The following is a 19,043-nucleotide window of genomic DNA, read 5'->3' as shown; positions in this document are numbered from 1 at the left end:
GTGGACCGGAGGATGCTCATCACGGGCTCCCTGAACTGGACCACGCAGGCGATCCAGACCAACCGCGAGAACGTGCTGGTGGTGGAGGATGCGGAGTACGTGAAGCCTTATCTGGATGAGTTCGAGAGGATTTGGGAAGAGTACAGTCCCACCAAGTATAGGTTCGTATCCCAGGGAGAGTAAGTGACTGAGCCGCTGTCTCCGGCTGGGGGGGTGTTAGCAGATGATACCATTCATGGACTTCAATACACACAGACATCATTACCCACTTGGGTGTAAGTTAGGTAAGCTCCTCCAGAGACACAAAGTTCTCTCTACCCTGAAGAGCCACAGGTCCTTTGCTGTGGGTCGTCCCCATGCTGGAGAGAACACCCCGGCTGTGTGGGGAGTTGTGCTGAGGATCGCTGTGACAGGGCTGCCTTTGTAGAGCTTAAAACGTTGCGGCGCCCTGGTGCAGATGAGGTGTTCACACGGTGCTGGTGGGTGTTCCAGTGGTGAAATGGGTGTTTTCTGACTGGATATTGCAATAAGGAATTGTGGCCCGACACAAAGGAAGAGTTTAGAGGGCTGCAGTGAAGATAAGAGTTTGTACAGAGGGGTTCAGCACCTTAGTTGTATTTCTTGTTGGCATTAATTGTTGAAAGTTTCTATAGGAAATCTATAGGAAATAATAAGAAGGCAGAGATTAGAAGTGTGTTCTCATTGTGTACCAGGTTCTTTTGGTTTAAGATGAGGGTTTAAGATGAGCAGAGCTCCAGTGGAAAAGCCTGAGGTAGCAGGTACTAATGAGCGCTCATCTTCCAGCAGGGAACTGTTGGGGTATATGTGAAGAAAGGAGATATTCTTTGGGTCTCGAGTGCAGACCTGGCTGCAGTTGGCAGAGGCAGGATTTGGGGCAAGTGAAAAGTAAGAGGGAGGGAGGCAAGATCTCTGTCCCTACAGGTCGAGGGGGAACACAGATGGGTGCAACTGATACTGTTAAAACTCTTAACTACCATCTGTGTAAGAGTTACTTAATCCTGACTATAAAGTGCCTCGGAATCTTTGATTTTGATTTGTTTTGCCACCAGTTTTGCTTTGATACAGCAGCGCCGTGATGGGCACTATCAAATAAACTGTTCTCACAGAGAACCTCAACATCCTCCTCTGGTTTTTGTGCTCCAGGCGATCCCTGTGGGTTGGTTGTTCCAAACATCCAAATCATCAAGAACTCCTGTAGATCCTTAGGTGTTACTTAGGATACATCATCAGAGGGCAGATTTGTTCTAGTAGAGAAAGTTGGCATGAGTCTGGGGGGAAAAGCATTGCTATTACATAGCACCCATGGAAGGAGCTGAGGAAGGTGGTTCTCTATTAAATCCCTTTCAGCAGCATCAGATTTACACTACTTCAAACGTATTATTACTATTAAATACTACTTGTTTTACTAGTAGTAATGACTATAAAGGCAAACAGGTCACGTTCAGGCTCTGGCCTTTACTCTTCCTGTAGCAGCATCCTCTTTGGAAGAACACACCTCAGTACACAGCATGCAAAGGGTGGTGCAAAAATAGTTTATTAGGTTATAGTTAATGTAAAGTTAGGTAATTCTATTTACAAAATAAAAAGGATCAGCTACATCCATGGGCACCTGGCATGTCACACAGGGGTTGTAAGGAATAAATACGGTGAGAAGTGACCTGGTACAGTGAGCAGTTGGTGGGGAATGGTGGCTCTTAAGCTCTGAAATCAACTGGAGTGGAAGGGAGAAGGGAAGGAGAGAGGAGCTCGCACGTACTGAGGAACAGGAGCCTCCAACACCCGCTCCTCTTTCCAGAGGGAAAAAGTGACACGTGAGATGCCATTTCCAGGACTGATCCATGTGGAAAATCCCCTTAAAAGAGGCTGTTCTGCCCTATGGATGGACAGGGCTTGAGGACAGCTGTGCTGCCATCTCTCCTCACTATAAGCCTGCCTGGGTTTGAGCTACTTTGCACTGATAGAACCAAGGCAAGCTGCCTGTTCCTGTTGGGATGGAGGGGGATGGCCAGTGCCACTCCAGGTACCACCACAGACTTGCAGAGCTGCCCTTTTCCTCCCCAAAACTTCATCCTTTCCCATAAAACTGGTTCTTTAAAATGATTCCTTAAAATCTCGACTCATCCAGAACTCCAGGTCCCAGAAGGGTGGGCACAGGTCAAAGCCTCTGTGTTCGTATCTGCTTCCTACTTGCCATAGTCTCTAGTATCTTACAACATGCTTTACCACCTCTAGTTCAGAACAAAGAGTGTTCTTGTCAGTCCTGCACACGGGCAGCACATGAAGAAAGCATGAAGAACACGACAGTGATTGCACTCATCATTGAGGAGTTCATGGCCAGCTGCTTTAGTTCAGTTGGTACCAACTTATCTGGCTCTTCAGGGTTCTGCTAGTAAATCCCACGCTCCTGGTTTCCTTTAGCAGTCACAGACTGAAGCAGGGTGAGCCCGTTGCTTCCAGCCTGGTGCTCCCTGATCCTGTATGTTGGATCCTCTGGTGAGGAGTGGCCTCTACTGCAGGATCACCTAAGTTCAACTCGGTACTAACTATCCCGTACCGCAAGTTATGCCTGAAGTTACACATGGTGAGTTACATCGCGCTTCAGGATGTGTGTCTGTACAGCAGGGTCTGGTGTTCCCCTGTGAAGTCCAAGAGGATCTGGAATGTGCTGCACACGTGAGTTCCAGCACTACAGCAGTGCCTCACGGGCCCTTACCCACTGCACGTGGTGTGCTCCATCACCGAGTAGCTCTGTAGTAGCACACCACTAGGTAACAGTCTGCACATGCGTGATACTCATGCCACTACCAGTTAAATACAACATTATGGAGCTCTCTGTATGGAACTAAATCAACCCAAGCTTATAGGTTACAGTTCTCAAACCATGTGCATGATCTTTGGACAAGCATCTTCAAAAGTAAAGGTACAGGTCAGCAGAAAAGGTTTGTAAAGATATTTATAACAGTCATTAAAACCAAACCAGGACAGTTTATAGGGTGGGTTGGACACGTCACACTCATCACTCTTCTCCCAACCAAAGTGGGACATCTGGGTTAGACCAGGATTTAAACCTCAAAACCACAACGTAGGCACAAAAGAGACCCCTCCACTGATTGCTGAGTAATAAATATGTACAGTGCGTGCTCTGGATATTATAATACAGGCTTTAAATTACTCTTTTAAAAGACAAGAATAACAAAGCTTGGGGTTTTCTTCTCTAAAAAAGGGGGAAGAGATTACAGAGCAAAGGCAAGCTGCAGCGAGTGCTTCGGTGGTCACAAGCCAGGTACTGCATCAACCAGGGGAAAAGGCAAGGGATTAGTCCAAGTGCAGAGCTGGTACAAGAGGGAGACACTTTACAGTGCTGGGGACAGTGCTATTGACACAGAGGCTTTCCTGGGTTGCAAGATTCTGGGTTTGAAGCAAATGAACACAATTTGCTGCTGCTTTTATATAAGGGCAAAGAAAAGGTCACGTTTAAAGAAGGATTTAGCCTGTTTCAGGAGAGACAAGTGGTGCAAAACTCTTACAAAGGAAAATCATTACTTGGAGCCTGTGTCTGCACCATCCTCGCACTTGACTCTTCCTACACCTCACATTTCAGTCCTGCCAACAGTGCAGAACTGTGTAGATGCAGCAGCTTGTGTTTCCCGTGTTGCTGTGTAGATGTAGTGCCCTGGAGAGCCCCTGAAGCAGGTCCCCGCAGTGGTACCACACACCAAAGGGCGATGCCGGGCAGTGGGATGATGCAGATGGACTTTGAGAGCCTCCAGTGCGAGTGGGGAGCTCACCCTCTCCCCCTGATGCTTTGCCCCCTCTCCATACCCTTTCCAATTTAAATTGCCACTGATTTATCCTGAAAGATGGGGGAAGCAGGAAGCAGCAATAGGGTAACTACAGCACATTGATACAGGTGAAAAGCTTCCCAGCTGGCTTTCTGCTTTGCTTCCCCCTATTTTACAGCACTGCTCTCTGCAGAAATACTTCTGTTTATTGGTGCTGCAGGTTCTGTCTCTTTCTATAATGCCTCTTGCTTTGGAGAGATGCTTAGATACTTGTCAGGCTGTGAGCAGAACAGACCCCAAAACCTGGAGCTTGCAGCCACCATTCACAACATCTGTCTGCATCCCACAGCATCATCCCTCTTCTCTTTCTCTGGTACCCCCAGAGCTCACAGCTACGACCACAGGATATCGTATAGAGCATTCCAGCCCGCTGATGTGCTGCCCCAAAGGGTGCAGGTGATCCTGAGGATGCCAAAATGCCCCTGATACCCTGCTGGGACAGCACAGTCGGGTTCTCTCTTCGCTTTCAAAGGAACCTAATTCCGCAGTGGCAGACGGCTGCTCCTACACGCTACGGTATGAAACCACCACCATGCTCATGAGAGACCCCTTTGCTTAGCAATAAACACTTTAAACCCACAACATCCAGCAACAAGATTCATTAATTTGGCTTATTAAACATTGCTAAAACCATGGCAGAGGCAGCCAGTCCCACTGGTCCCTCACACACCATGTTCCCTGCGCTGTCCTCCTGTTCCATTTCAGCTCATCTGTTGTTAGTGCCAAGTTTATACCTTTTTACCCAGCAAACCTGCCTGTTCTGCCTTCCTCAGCTATCTGCAGGGCCAGAGAAGCTGCCAATGAAAGCATCCTGATAGCAAACCTCTGAGCAGCTGATCCCCCTTGTCTCATCCTGTTCACACAGGGGCTTTCGCAAGCCTCGGTTCAAATGCCTTTACAGATGCTACAGGGTGACCACAGAAGGCTGGGGGGTGATGGGAGCACTGACACTGTGTAGAATAAGGTAAAAACACAGGAAAGAGAGAAGAAAATCCAGCTGCATCCCTGCAGCACCTCACTTGGGCACAGCCATAGGAAGGAGCAAGAGGTGCCCAAGTGTTCCTGAATGACTGTATAGATGTATATAAATAAGACCACTGCACTCCAGCCTTTCTTCACAGGGTTAATGCGAGCCAGAGCACAAGCAGAAAGCACATCCCTGGACCTTCCTTGTCTTCTGTACCCCTGTTTTTATCTCGCCGCCTTCTGCCTTCCTGCCCCATCCACCACCAAACTGCTGCCACCTTTGCCAACACCCCCCCTCCTTTAACACCCAAATCCCATTAGTGTATTTACACACGAGCTTCACCTGATGGCTCTGCCCGTGCCCTCCACTCACTCAGCTGTTCTCTATGTTAAGAAATAAGGCTCCAAGTAGGAGCACTGGCAAAGAAATCAAGTGCTTCTACTCAATACCTAGGACTAAGCTGCAAGAGAGGATTGCTTAGTGTGAGCGAGCAGAGAGCAGAAAACATCCCTCCCATGGACAGCCTCAAGATGCTCAGTGGCATGATCCTGTACCAGGAAAGGTCCACAGCACCGACGTGCCAATGCAATAGGAAGTACGTAACTTCTAGTCCTCATGAGTGCTTCTGAGCAAACGAAGTATGCAAAGGAAAAGCAGGATTTGCTGGGGGATGTAAGAAAGGTCGGGGTCCACGCGGCGAGGAGACCAGTGCATGTTCTTCCTGGTTGGCTAAAAAGGACAAAGTCCCATCGGATGTCTTGAGAGAAGAGGAAAAGGAAGGAATCCTGGAGCCAGTGATGTCTTGTAAGGGAAGAGCACAGGCCATGCTCCTTCCTGGTGGGATGGGAGGAGGACTAAGGCAGCTGCTGGGTTAAAGCAAACACAACACAAGGAGCAGCACTGAGACTCCTGGAGTGGCTGATCAGATGTGATCCATGTGGGTCATGGCTGGAAAGGCTCCTGGGTCCAAAACATCTGAGGGCACGTGCCTGCTGACGAGGGAAAAGCCTTTGTATCCAAGTGGTTGAGCATCTTTCCTGCCCTGCTCCTATCTCCAGGGCTCCCGTGTACACCTGGGCAGAGACTACAGAGCATCCCAATGGGAGAGCATCCCTGTACGTGCTCTGCTCACTGCTCGGCGCTGGCATCTTGGATGGGGACAAGTGGGGCTCCTATGGGCAGGACCAGATGCTGCCACAAGGTGCCAGGCTGAGCACTTGGCCATGGCAAGGCCACACAAGCCGGAGAAGAGCCTGATTCACACCTTGGTTTGATGAAGCCATCTCCTGTGGAGGGTCTGAGACACAGACTTGCTGCTCCGATGGAAGGATGCGGGCGAACACTGTCACCCACCATGGTCCAACGTGCCAGGACTGGAGGTGCCTGGTTCCAGCCCTGTGGTGCTCACTGTTCCAGGGCTGCAGTGAGTTTGCTCTATGGGCTTGTACAACCACCTCAACAGCCCCAAAATCAGCCATGAAAGCACATAGAGCTGGCCTCAACCATGTGTTAAGCACCTGACAAGGCTTTGCTCCATATGAAGGCTTTTAACAGCCCAGCCCGATGTGATGTGGGTCAATAAGCAGCTAAACAAGGCTGGGAAGCCAACGTGCCAGAGCAGTGCTTTAGCTCTGCTTGGTGAGGCAGGACATGGGCTCTTTACAGATGGCAACTTGCAATTCAGCCCAGGATAAAGCAGCACAGGCTTCCTCTAGGAAGACAACCTCATGTGCTGCATCTAGTGCTACCAGCTCCCTCAGCTCACTTAGTTCGCATCCGTTTCTGGGCCTCAGGGTGCTGAATTGTAGGCTCTTTGAATGCAGAAGCTATCAGGACTGAGAAGGTCTGAAGCACAAACTGGTTTTGAGATCTTTATTTCAGGAAAAAAAAAAAGATTAAAGAATTAAAATAGGAGCTGCCCTGCTGACAAGAAGAGTTTGAATTCAAGAAGCTGATAAAAAAGGAGCATTATATGCATTGAGCACTGTGCATTTTCAGTCAATATCGGCTCTACTTTCTACTCTACTTTCCTTTGACTAGGAAAAGGGAGTTTCACATGCGCACAGACCCTGGGATACACGGGACTCAATGAGAGGAAGGGAGTAACAGCAATAAAAGAGAGTGCTGGGCTTGATCTAACAGAGGCAAGGAAGTGATCTTACAGCTCGGGCCCCCAAAACACCAACTCCAACCACCAGCGAGACGGGAGGCAAAGACACGTGGCTGGGGCGGGATCGATGGTGCGCTGGAGCATCTGCAGCTCCCTATCCACAACCACTGCAGCCACCAAAGCTCCACCAGGCTCCGGCATCGCCTACATTCAGGATACGGCAGAGTCACAGGGCAGGAGAATCACTTCTTGCATCCTTCTCCAGCGGGATGTCAGTGTTTGTACCTCCAGGCTGCGTACGCCGGCACGGACCTGCGCTCCCCGACAGCTTCCCCCAGGCTTTCCCCCCCTTGTAGGTGCAAGTAATGCAATCGAGATCCAATGGTTAGATTAGGCTCCTGGCGTGCTCTGAGCACTGGGTCTCTTGACAGCAGTAAGGGCTGGGTATGGCTGATACCACCACCCAGGCCCTGCTTGCATACCAAAACGGTTGGTACGACAGAGCTAGCTTATTAACAGGCTACTGAGCCTTAATACTGACACTTAGTGTAATGGTTTACAGTAAAGGAAGGATTCCCCTACAAAGCGCTGAAGAGAGGAGGGGGAAAACCACCCCACTCCGATCCCTTCCTCTCCCTCTCAAGAGTCTCTGGAGCATCTCACAAGCAAGGGAAAGGAGCCGGGGAGGCAAAGGGGTGGCACCACCACCGCGGCGCCGGGTCCCATCGGGGGCATCGAGACGAACGACAGCAAAAGGACAGTCGTAAGGAAGGAGAGACAAACGGTGCTGGTGCTGTGCTGCCTCAAGCTGGGAGGTGCGCGTGGTCAAGCGGAGCGGGGAGAACTAGGCATTCTTCAAGTCCCTGGATTCAAAAAGCTTCAGGCGTTCTTGCACAGTCAGGCCTTCCTTCAGACTCTGGGAGAGACAGAAAACACACGGCGTTGGGACACGGGTGCTGGGGACGGGGCACATGGAAAGGGTGCGATGCGCAGGCAAAGGAGATGTGGGCAGCAGGAGAATGGCCTCGTAGTGGAGGGATTAGTGGGACATGCTAAGAGAGAACACACGGTTATGGAGGGTGGTTACTGGTGAGGAGCGCCTAGAGAGAGGGTGAGATTGCGGATGAACCAGGCGATGAGGGACATGCTGCAAGTGGGATTAGCTCCACATGGAAATGACCCGGAGCCTGCAGTGCAGTGGTGATGGGGGTGATTTCAATGGAGACCCGGGCAGGTCAGCTCGGATCTGCTATGTTAAAGCACTGTGCTGCTGAGCAGGAGCTGCAGGCTGGTCCTCCCTGCACCTCTGCAGCACCGACTGGATGTGCATCCATGTGGGACACTCCTGGCTCCAGTCAATGTGTGGGCTTTGCTCAAGCAGTCCTGTTACTGCAGTTTTGGTGCTAGCGACAATCCCACTCTTTCTCTAAGCCCATCTGGGAGCTCTCCCAAGCCAAAGCTGCCTCTACTGCACAAGGTTAGACAGAGGACTCGCTAAATGCTTGCTTCAGGTCTAGCAGGATGTGACGGCTGATCCAATTCGGATGCAGCATCCAGACTGCAAGGCACAACACTCGGATAAGACACCAGAGAAACCCTCAGCCAACTCAAGCAGCAAACTGCTTAACCCCTGTACAACAGCTTTAACCTGAAACCAGCCTGAGGAGATGCACAAACCTCACATCGACCTTCACTCCATCCTCCAGCCCCAAAGCTGTGATTTAGGCTGGATCATGATGTGCTTTAGAGACCAAGTCATGGCAGGTTCAGAAGGCACTGACCTGAATGCAAAGCCCCTTCTATTAACAGGCAACTGGCCCCCCTTTTGCTTGTACTTCATAGCACAGGATGACATAAGGCTTTTGGGCTGTCTTTAATGTGTATTTATCAAGGCAGGAATCCACGATGAACTTGCCCTGAGGCTGTGCAGATTCCCATGGTTACTGTACTGCTTTACACGGTTCTCCTCCCACAGCCCAACAGATACAGAACAAAGCAGCACGGAAATGAAAGCACTAAAATGGGTTGACTTCCCAAACGCTGTGTGCTCTCTTTTCAAAGGGCAGCAGAGTCTCTTGGGATGTGAGTATCTGAACACACACTTCCTAAAGGAAGTTTACTTTGGGCCTCTTTAAATGGGCAGCAACCCATGGATTCCAGTTTGTGCATCTGATGTCTCATGAGATGGAAGGAGGCAACAGAAACCATCAGACTGTGCTGCCTGATGGTACAAATTCCAGCAAATCCACCCCATAAGCAGCCTCACAACCCGTTCAAGTTGCTCATGAGGGGAGCCTGATGAAGGGAGACTAATGTAGGATGAAATCTGGGATAAAGGGATCCTCCATCAGACTTCCTGGGGCTTTCCAGGGAGCCGGGGAGCTCCCCTCTCTTCTCTAACCTCCCTCTGCAGATGCTTTAACCTCAGTCTTTACCATGGACCAGTAAATCAACTATTGCTCCAGTTACCCAAGGGTCATTAGGATCTGCCTCATAGCTCCCTCCTTTTGCTGGATGAGCTCGGAAGCCCCAGGCCAGCGGGATGGAGGTGCAATGCCAAGGGATGGAGAACAGCGGGGTAGACACCAAGGAGCTGCAGGAAGCCTGGAGAGTAGGAGGAGGAGGTTACTGGGCAAGGAAGACTTTTGCTCAGGCACAGATCAACCTAAAGAAGCAGCAGCTACAGGTAAAGGAAATTTAGGGCAGCCCAGGACATCCCCTCTGCAGCTGAGACCGGGGCCACCACTTTACATGCGCCAGGCTTATGTGGGAAATGCATTTACAGGCATCCCCAACCCGCTCCTCATCCTGGCTAACAGCAGAAAGGCTGTTTTCCTGCAGGACCCGGATGCTGCTGAAGTTTAGTCTGAGGCATGCAGAGTCGTCCAAGCATGCACACTCAGTGTCCCACACTCCCAACACAGCCAACAGGAACCGTGTCCAAATCCCCTCTGTGATCGTTGGATGTGTTGGCGAGGGTGGGAGGAGCAGGAAGACAAGAAAGCCGTATTCCCCATGGAAAAGAACTGCATTTCATACGGATCTTGGGTACACTGACTGCTCCCCTTCCCCCTCCCCCAGGAATTAGCCATAAATAAACCACAGTCAGTAAGAGCAGAAGGGCTCTGGTTTGCCATGTGCATGCAAAAGTGGCCGCTCCAGTGGTGGTGGGTCTTGGTGGGTGCCGGTCTGTTTACCTACGTGGCAGGGAACCTGGACTCGGGTTCATTTCAGTTATCCCATGAGACCTGCTCAATAACGGACTGTTGAAGGAAGAGGCAAAATAAAGAGAAACAAAAACAGAACAAGAAGCTCATCAATCCTGAATGCATTGGTGCGGCCCCAGCCCCCCAGCGATGCGAGCAGGCAGAGCCCATGCTTGCTCTCCTCTCCTCCTTCCCCACCAAGCAACACACAATATGGGGACCACTCCATATGTGGGCTGAGTGGAAGTGGTAAAGGGAAACCCAACATCAGACCTGGCCCAGCAGGTCTGGGCTGCCCTGAAATGCACAAGGATGCTCTCTGCATTTACTCAGTGCAGCACAGACTGTTTCCCTTGCATGGGCACTGAGCTAGAAGCCTTCTGCTTGCCTGGCTTCTTGCTCCACACAAGGTCCCAAACACTTCAAACATCAGCATGAGCCACCAGGTAGCCAGTGGTGAAGGCAAAGCAGGCTTTGCCCATGCTGATCTTCCTTCAACTGACCTATGGTTAACGATGACTTGTGAGCAGCTTTGTTTGCCCTTTTTATCCCTGTGGTCCCAAAGCAACAGCCAGTGTGGAACATGATGTGACTGTGGCTGTCAGCAGGCCAAGCAGGAGAGCTTGGCACAGCACCACTGGGCTTTGGGACCCACAGCCAGAGAAACACAGGGCCATCTGCACTGTGTTAACACACAAGCAAAGTGTGTGTTAAATACACCCAGGACTAAGGCATCGTTGTTCCATTTAAGACCAAAAACCTTGCAGTGATGAACACTAAAGCCTAGAATGATGTGCGTGTTTCCACCTAAATTTCAACTGAAAACAGGGAGCAAGTACTGGGAGAGTCCTCCTGTGAAAGACCAAAGAACAGGGTGAACTTCATCCTTTCTTTCAAGTGGGGAGCAGCTTCACACCTCCATCTCAGCAGGGTCAGGACTGGGTATGGGCACCACGGGGGGAACAGGCCCTGCCTGGCTGCTCGGCTGGCCATTCTGCAGTCAAAAGCTCACTTTTCTTTCCAGTGACTACCACCAGTGACTGAGACATTCCCAGTTTTCTTCCCCCATCATTCCTTCCCACCTAGGACCCCCACTGGAAAGCAATACTGGGTATTCCCATCACATGGGGCAGGAAATCTGTGCTCACCTTTGACCTGATATTCCTTAGTTGCCGGCTAACACTGGATCTGTCTTTCTTCAAGAAATCAGGGTTGCTTTTTGATTTCATGATATCTGGGAAGAAGCAGGAGAAATAGTGTTAATGTGGTGCCTACTGCACCCCTGCAAGGAGCGGGGCTGGGGCTCTTCTGCCCTTCCATCCCAGGCAAGTGCCCTGCTGTGCCCAACTCAAAGCAATGTTGCTGTATGGTCACAGGGGACTCCCAGTGTCTCCACTCCCCTGTACCATGAGGTTTTCCCAATGCAAAGTGCCAGAAGGCTTTCAAATCCCATCAACTTCCCATCTGTGGGCTGGAAGGAAGAACTGCCACAGGAGGGCAGCTCCACTGCAAGGAGTGGAGGTGGGAAGCAGCATGAAACAGCAAAAAAGCCCCGTGGCAAGTCCTATACTCAGACCCATAACTGCACAAGGGCTCGCATGCCAGGATGCATATGTGAGCTCAGGAAACCCGTGATTCCATAGAGCTGCTGGAGGAGCACTGACCATATCCCGATACAGTGGTGTTCACAGGGGATTTCTCTCCCTGAGCTTCTGTGGCTGCTTTCAGCTGCTCTTTCAACCTGCTGATATCACAGTCTGCCTTGGCCTTCACGATGCTCAGCTCTGTGTAGATGTCTTTGTACTTGTCGCTGGCGTATTTCTTATCCTGGCAAAGGAAGAAGAACAACCCAGTGGAGTCAGACACACAGTTGGAGCCGAGGAGGTTGTGAATGCACTGAAGAGGAGCTTGGCAAATGCCCACGGAAGAAGAGCCGGCACCAGGGAGAAATGCTTGGCTGGGGCTATGCACGTATTTCATACACAGCCTAAAGCTGCCTCTAACAGTGGGACAGGGCTTGGGAGAGGCACAAAGCTCTTCCAGTGGTGAGTGTGGAATCATGGAACGGTTAGGGTTGGAAGGGGCCTTAAAGACCCTAAAAGACCTCAAAGGGGAAGAGCATACAGCACTGCCCATGCATACAGCCCCTGCATTACAGGATTACTTGCTGTGGGTTTTAATTTCAGCAAAGACACAGAAATCCAGCAGAGTTCCCAGAAATGGCCTTGGCACAGAGGCCATCCAGAGCAAACCAGACCCAGTGCTGGGAGGCTGGGCAGATCCCTAACACTGACTATTTTTACCATTTAAATCTGATGTGACAGGAATAGGGAAAAAGCACTGAAGGGATGTTTCCCAAATGGTCTCCCTTGTGGGGGTAAGTCCTAAACTGACGTGGTTGTGGAGTGCTTTAGTGATGACACCAAATGGGTGTCATCAGCTCCATGCAGGGGAAAAATTAACTATTGCTCCAAAGCTGGGTATAAGTGAGCTGAAATCTGAGCACACACACACACACAGGAGCAGAGCACATAAGAGGATTTGCAGAACCATCCCTGGCATTACCCTCAGTGCTGTCTGCAGCTCGTCTTTGAGGGAGCTGATCTCCTGCTTCAGGTACTGGATTTCTGACTCTTTGACCCGCAGCAGGACCTGTGGGAACAAAAGCAGCACATGTGCACACCCGGGAGATGCAGCACGATCCCGAGATGCTCTCCCACTGTGCCCGGTGACACAGGGACACAACCTGCTCCATATGGTTCACCCATCTGGTTCAACGGGAGAATTAGCCCTGGGTCTCTTGGGAACTTGCCCAAGCTCCCTGCACACCCCTTGTTTTCTGTGCCCACTGCTTTGTATGGATGGATCCCAGGGGACAAACAGGGGGTGTGTGAGAAGGGAACATCACGACTCCATAATCCCCTGGCCCCACTGCACCCCACGATGCACAGCACTGAGCAGCCACACAGACCCGCTGTGTGGAAGGATGCAGCATGCTCCTGGTGGTCCAAAGTCACTTGCGCTGCCCCTTGGGCACAGCAGAGCTCACTCACCTCCAGCTCGTAGGCATCCTTGCCCTGTGTAAGAGGCGACCCAGCAGCCTCTCCCCCGCCCTCCCCGGTCAGCAGGGTCCTCAATCGCGTGATCTCCGCAGCCAGGCGGTTATTCAGCTCCTGGGAAGAGGAGGAGAACCACGGGAATTCTTGGAGCCCACCGTGCTGCCCATTGGGCTGTCAGCCCCTGCCCGGGGCACGGTGGGGATCTCACCTGGTTGTGGGCATTGAGCTCCTGGTTCTCGCGCTGGCACTGGCGGAGGGCCTGCCTCTCAGCCTCCAGCGCCTGCGCCAGGTGAGCGTTCTCCAAGCACTTCTGGGAGTACTGCTCCGAAAGCACCTCCAGCTCCCGCTGCACCGACTGCAGCTCCTCCCTGTGGAACACACACGGGTAGTGCCCTCCCTCTGCCGCCAGCACCCCGGGACAACACAGTTGGGATCTAAGCACTGAGGAGCACTTGCATGTTCCCTTTGGGAAAAGCCTCAAGCCCAGAGTGAGAGAACTCTTCCCTCTTGAGGCACGGTGGTGCTTGGGCACCAAAGGGGATGGGAGGTCTCTCTCTAGGGGGTTAAATGGCAGAACTTCCTCAGAACTTCCTCAGAACTTCCAAAACTAAGCTGAGATCTATCAAGCTGAACTGAAAGAGGGGAGATTTACATTAGGTATTAGGAAGAAGTTCTTCCCTGGGAGGGTGCTGAGGCGCTGGCACAGGGTGCCCAGAGAAGCTGTGGCTGCCCCATCCCTGGCAGTGTTCAAGGGCAGGTTGGACACAGGGGCTTGGAGCAACCTGCTCTAGTGGAAGGTGTCCCTGCCCGGGGCAGGGGTTGGCGCTGGGGGAGGTTTAAGCTCCCCTCCAACACAAACCATTTTATGATTCTAAGCTTGCTCTGGGCACTTGTGACCGGTGTATTTGTGCACCTACACATCTTACATAGATGCATCAAGGCTAATAAAGCCACGTGGCTGTTCTGCTCAGCTCCCACATGGGGATAAGCCAAAAATCAAAGGGGAAAAAGGGGTGTTCCACATGTGTGGTCTCCTTGCAAGACACGGTGACAGAAGGATGATGATGATGGTCTTACAGGTATTGCCTTCGGAGGGCCTCGATGTCGGCATTGACGCTGCTGATCTGGGAGCGCTGGGACTTCTCCAGCTCCCGCTCCAGCTCCTCCCGATGCGCGTTCTTCATGGCTTCGATGGCTGTTTGGAAGAGCACAGCATCAGCACCCACCACAGCATCAGCACCCAATACTACTCCACCCAAGGGCGTTCTGTTTGAGCTTTCGTTTGGTTTTTAAAGGAATAAACCCCAAGTCAACCCAGTGAACCTCCCACTGCTTCACAGCCCCTTCAGTCTGTGCCCTGGCTGCAAAGCAGCAAAGGAGCTTCTGCAAATTTTAATGAAGTCCAAACAATTGTCCTATTTACACGTTTTGCTGGATTGTGGGACTCCTAATGCAGAGTGCTGGACTCCAGGGCTTTAAAACTCCCTGGGGCACTGAAGAATGAGTTCAGTGTGGTATTGGCCATAAATTAACCACGGGAATGACCAGTGCCAGAGATGGAACAGAAAACAGATCAGACCACATACAGCCAGGGAGAGGGGTACCAAGACTGGAGAAGAACCACGAGATGGGCCTCCATCCAAAACATCTCTCCCACCAGCCCTTTCCCATCTCTCTGTGATCCCCACCCGTCCCACGCTCTGCTCCTCTATACTGGAGCAAACACCACCCCTTTGTCCCCATCAACACGGAGCTGCCCCATCAGAGGGGAGCCTGTGGCATGTCCCCACACCTGAAATGGTGGCAGCCGTCTCCTCTGCCAGCAGGCGGTCCTTCTCCTCCCGCAGCTTCTCCAGCTCCCGCTGGTGCTGCCGCTGCAGGTCCTCAATCTTCTTCTGGTGTGTCTCCTCCATGGCTGCGAAGCCCCTTTCACATGTTGCCTGCAAAAGGGACGAGGGGAAGGGGTTGGCCTGTGCTGGGCTGGTGTCACAGTGGTGGTGAGACCACCGGGAGCTGCACACCAGGGGACAGGTCAGCACCCATGTGCTATCACTGCGATGTTCTCCCTCCCCAACCATGGAGGAGATGTCTGAGGATGAACCTCGCAAGGTCAGGGCTTGTCCTGCAGTCACTAGACCCTAGTGTGCTCCTTCTGCTCTCTTCTGCAATGCCTGATTTCACACAGCCACCTCTGGGCTGGACAGCAGGTGACTCCTGACAGCAACAGGACCTTAATTCCCAACTGAGCATTGCTTCGAATGCTGCACAGGCAATTATTTGCTAATTGAATTAAGAAGAGTGAACTTAGGCCAGGGCATGGAAGCAGAGTTCTAGGGATTCAGGAGTCACCAGGGGTGAGATCCTGCATGGTCCTTCTGCCCTAGTTCCCTGTTTCCAGCCTTCCAGCCACCACCACTGAGGGCTTTGGGATCCTGCATGGATGCATGGCTGCAGGACAGAGGCAGGGCAGCAAAGCCACAGGAAGGCTTCAGCTGTGAGCTGGGAAGGGGCACAGGCTGGGGACATGGTCCACGAGCCCCATCAGACAGTTGGGGGCAAACTGATGCTGAGCACTGCGCTGGGCTTGTCCCCCTCTTCATGCTCCAGGCTGGCTTTATTTCCTGATTTCTATGGATTTCTTCTTGATTCACATTTGTGTTTCCCAGGGGAAGCAAGAACTGTCACCTTGGGACTCCATGGGAAATTTAAGGGGGACAAATTCACCTCCCTCATGACAAAAGTGCTCATGACAGTCTCACACCACTGTCTACACTAATATACCCTGCTCAGAATCACTTTTTGTCTAATGCTCTGTAACCTGTGCCATCCTCATTCCCCATTTTCAGCTCTGGGGCTTTTTTCCCTCACCTTTAAGTTTCAATCCCGAGGCATTCTTCACTTTCTCAGCCTTATTTGGTTTTGAAACTTATAACTCAGCGCCAGAACCTGTCTGGACTTGTCTTCAAGTGGCATGAAGGAGCCTTGCAGGGTTCTCCATCACACCTCTCATGTTGGAGGAAAACAGTGAATGCTCCTCCATAGGTCTGGCTGTATCCAGGTTCATTATTGAATGTATTGTAAATGCATTGCTATAAATCCAGGACGTTTGAACATGTACAACCCAGTAACCTCGTGTTACTGGTGGTACATTCTCCATCAGGTTCAAATGAGAAGAATCAAGCACATCTAAGCCTGTACTGGACAGTTATGCCATTGCTGGTTAGCTTTCTAACCAAAGGAAGTTCTTATTTTGCTGGCTATCCCTCTGTTTCCTACCAAGGTGCCCAGAGAAGCTGGCTTTGCTCCCTCCCGGACCCCTGGGAGGGTGCATTTTGCCTTCTTCCAAAGCAAGAACATCCCCTGGTACCAGCACCCTGTTTGGTGCCTGGCTCACAGGACAAGGTTACCCCTGTGTCCTGCTGACCTGGGCAGGGGGTTCAAGAAGGACTTTCCATTCCTAAGGCTTAAGATGGAGGAGACAGCACTGAGTGAGCACCACTGCTTCACTCTGCTCTCCCCAGTTCTCCCTCCCATGGATGCCCAATTCACATGATGGGATGCAGCAGAACTACTGCTCTCCCCAGGCTAAAGTCAGCTTTTAGCTGGAGCTGAGCCACGCTTAACTAACCCCAGCCCAGATGTGCACTGAGGGTCTCACGGCTGGAGCTGAGCCACGCTTAACCCCCAGCCCAGATGTGCACTGAGGGTTTCATGGCTGGAGCTGAGCCACGCTTAACCCCCAGCCCAGATGTGCACTGAGGGTCTCATGGATGGAGCCGAGCCACGCTTAACCCCCAGCCCAGATGTGCACTGAGGACCTCATGGGTGGAAGGAAGCTCTCCTGTACTTTTGCTCACTCTGAAGAATGACTGCTCCATGAAAGCCTCACCAGTACGGCCTCTGCACACAGCCTGTATCACTGCCCTTTCAACCTGGTGCTGCCAAGAGTCCTCTGCTACCCTAAACCCACTTCCCAACTGGAATGTTCTCCGATCAAAAGCGAAACACCAAAGCCAAGAGATTATTTTAGATGCTGTACTATCTCAGGCTACTTTTACAGCCAGTGAGTACAGGAGGAGCAATCTCAACGATGGCATTTCATTGCCAATGGGTTTCTTTGCACCTCACCTGGGTTTCCCATAACTGTGCACTGTTTGTTGTGTAAAGACTTGCTGGTGTACACCACCAGGGTGGTTCTCCTCACAGCCTCGTGCTTTGCTACAGAATTTGGCATCTGCTTGCAGCTACTTTCCCCAGGAACATATGTTCTGAGAGCATTAAGTTTCCATTTCATCCTGTGTTTTTGAGGGCAGCAGAGATAGACTGGAGATTTGATCAGATTGAGAAAGACAGAGTTGAGGAATGCTTTTAAGGGGAAGTCATGAATAAAATGTGCATCTCAGGTATGAGGAGAAACACTATGGTCTTCATAATGAAGGAGAGTGTGATGTTATCAAGCTACTTTGACACTCTCCCTCTACATGCAGACACCACCTCCAATAATCAACCCTCCCACTGAGACTAAGCCTTCAGCAATGCATTTAGAATACCCAAGCATGGAGAACAGGCGAATACCATGCTTTAGAGAGACCCTTCTAACACTTCAGGGCTTGCTTCAGCATGCTAGCTCTTTAGGGGGATACCCTTTGGTTCAACAAGCAAACCCCAGGATCAATGCCCCCTCCCAGTCACTCAGCAGCAGAAAAAGTGTTAAACATGTCAAAACCTTTAAGTTTTCAAAGTCTTTCTGGTATTTCTCCCTCAAGGTGGAGGCGTTCCCTTCTAAATGCTTGTTCTCCAGCTCATCCCTCATGACGTTCATCTGGGCCTCCAGCTCCTGGATGCGTTCCCGCAGACCATGCATGGAGTCCAGGTCACCCCCAGGGTCCTGCCCGGTGCCACCAGCCTCAGTGGCCACCCAGGCATCCCCATCACCCGGGTCCATGGCAGGGGACACCTCGGGGTGCTGCCTCTGGTACTCGTCCAGGGTCTCCTGCAGGCGCTGCAGGTTCTGGCTGTAGTGCTCCTGCAGCGCCTGCAGCTCCTCGCCGTGGATGACCTGCAGCTCCTTGATCTTGGCCTGGAACTTGTCCTCCAGCATCTGCATCTGCTCTAGGTGGTACTGCTCCATGTTCTGCTTGTCACGGACAATGGCATCCAGCTGGCTGAGCCCTTCTGTCCGCTCAGCCTTCAGAGCATCCTCTGTCCTGTTCAGCTGCTCTATCACGTTTCGGATCTCCTCTTCATACCGTCCCTGTAACTCACTCAAGCTCTTGCTGTGTTTATGCTCTTCTTCCTCCAGGAGCCTCCTCTGACTGTCAAGCTGGGCCACCTTTGCTTTGAGATCAGCATTTTCCCTTTCGAGCATGGCAATCACCTCGCTGTACTCACCCTGCTGCTTCCTAAGCAAGTCTTCATACTCATCCCGAAGGAGAGAGACCGTCTTCACGCGCTCTTGGCAGAGAGCATCCATGCTCTGCAAGGACTCCTTGTAGGACTTCATCTCTCTTTCATACTCCAACCGCATTTTGCAAGCAGCATAACAAACCTGAGCCTGAACAATTGCATCGTGGACTAACAAAGAGGAATACCTTTCAAGGTCTCCCATGCACGAATGATACGAAAGACTCTGAGATATCTTCAGGAGCTTCTGACAGTCTCTCATTGCCTCCTCAGGAGGCAGAGAGAGTAAGGCAACAGATATCTCCTTCAGAACATTAGCTTTGTCCTTTAGTTGTTGGGCAAGATCTTCCTGAATGGAAACAAGAGCTCCACTACTACAGTCCTGCAGGCTGCCCATCTGCTCCACCTTGGCTAATTCCTGACATGGTCCCATTT

The 19,043-nt window shown here is 51.5% G+C and overlaps 1 protein-coding gene across 1 annotated transcript in view; it reads right to left on the bottom strand.

Annotated features, from left to right (window-relative positions):
- Positions 1-10,154: 10,154 nt before the first annotated feature.
- MPRIP (myosin phosphatase Rho interacting protein) overlaps positions 10,155-19,043 on the bottom strand; it is a 61,016-nt gene continuing 52,127 nt past the window's right edge. Inside the window, 8 exon segments of the mRNA XM_010016911.1 lie at positions 10,155-10,203; positions 11,295-11,380; positions 11,811-11,973; positions 12,712-12,798; positions 13,200-13,319; positions 13,414-13,573; positions 14,283-14,400; positions 14,998-15,145. Coding sequence (XP_010015213.1) covers positions 10,171-10,203; positions 11,295-11,380; positions 11,811-11,973; positions 12,712-12,798; positions 13,200-13,319; positions 13,414-13,573; positions 14,283-14,400; positions 14,998-15,145 — 915 coding nt within the window. The 3' untranslated portion in view covers positions 10,155-10,170.

This window comes from Nestor notabilis, unplaced genomic scaffold, assembly GCF_000696875.1.
Source record: "Nestor notabilis isolate BGI_N333 unplaced genomic scaffold, ASM69687v1 scaffold16366, whole genome shotgun sequence".
Lineage (NCBI taxonomy): Eukaryota > Metazoa > Chordata > Aves > Psittaciformes > Psittacidae > Nestor > Nestor notabilis.
The sequence above is the reverse complement of the archived record's forward strand: the minus strand, read 5'-3'. Positions and strand labels throughout refer to the sequence as shown.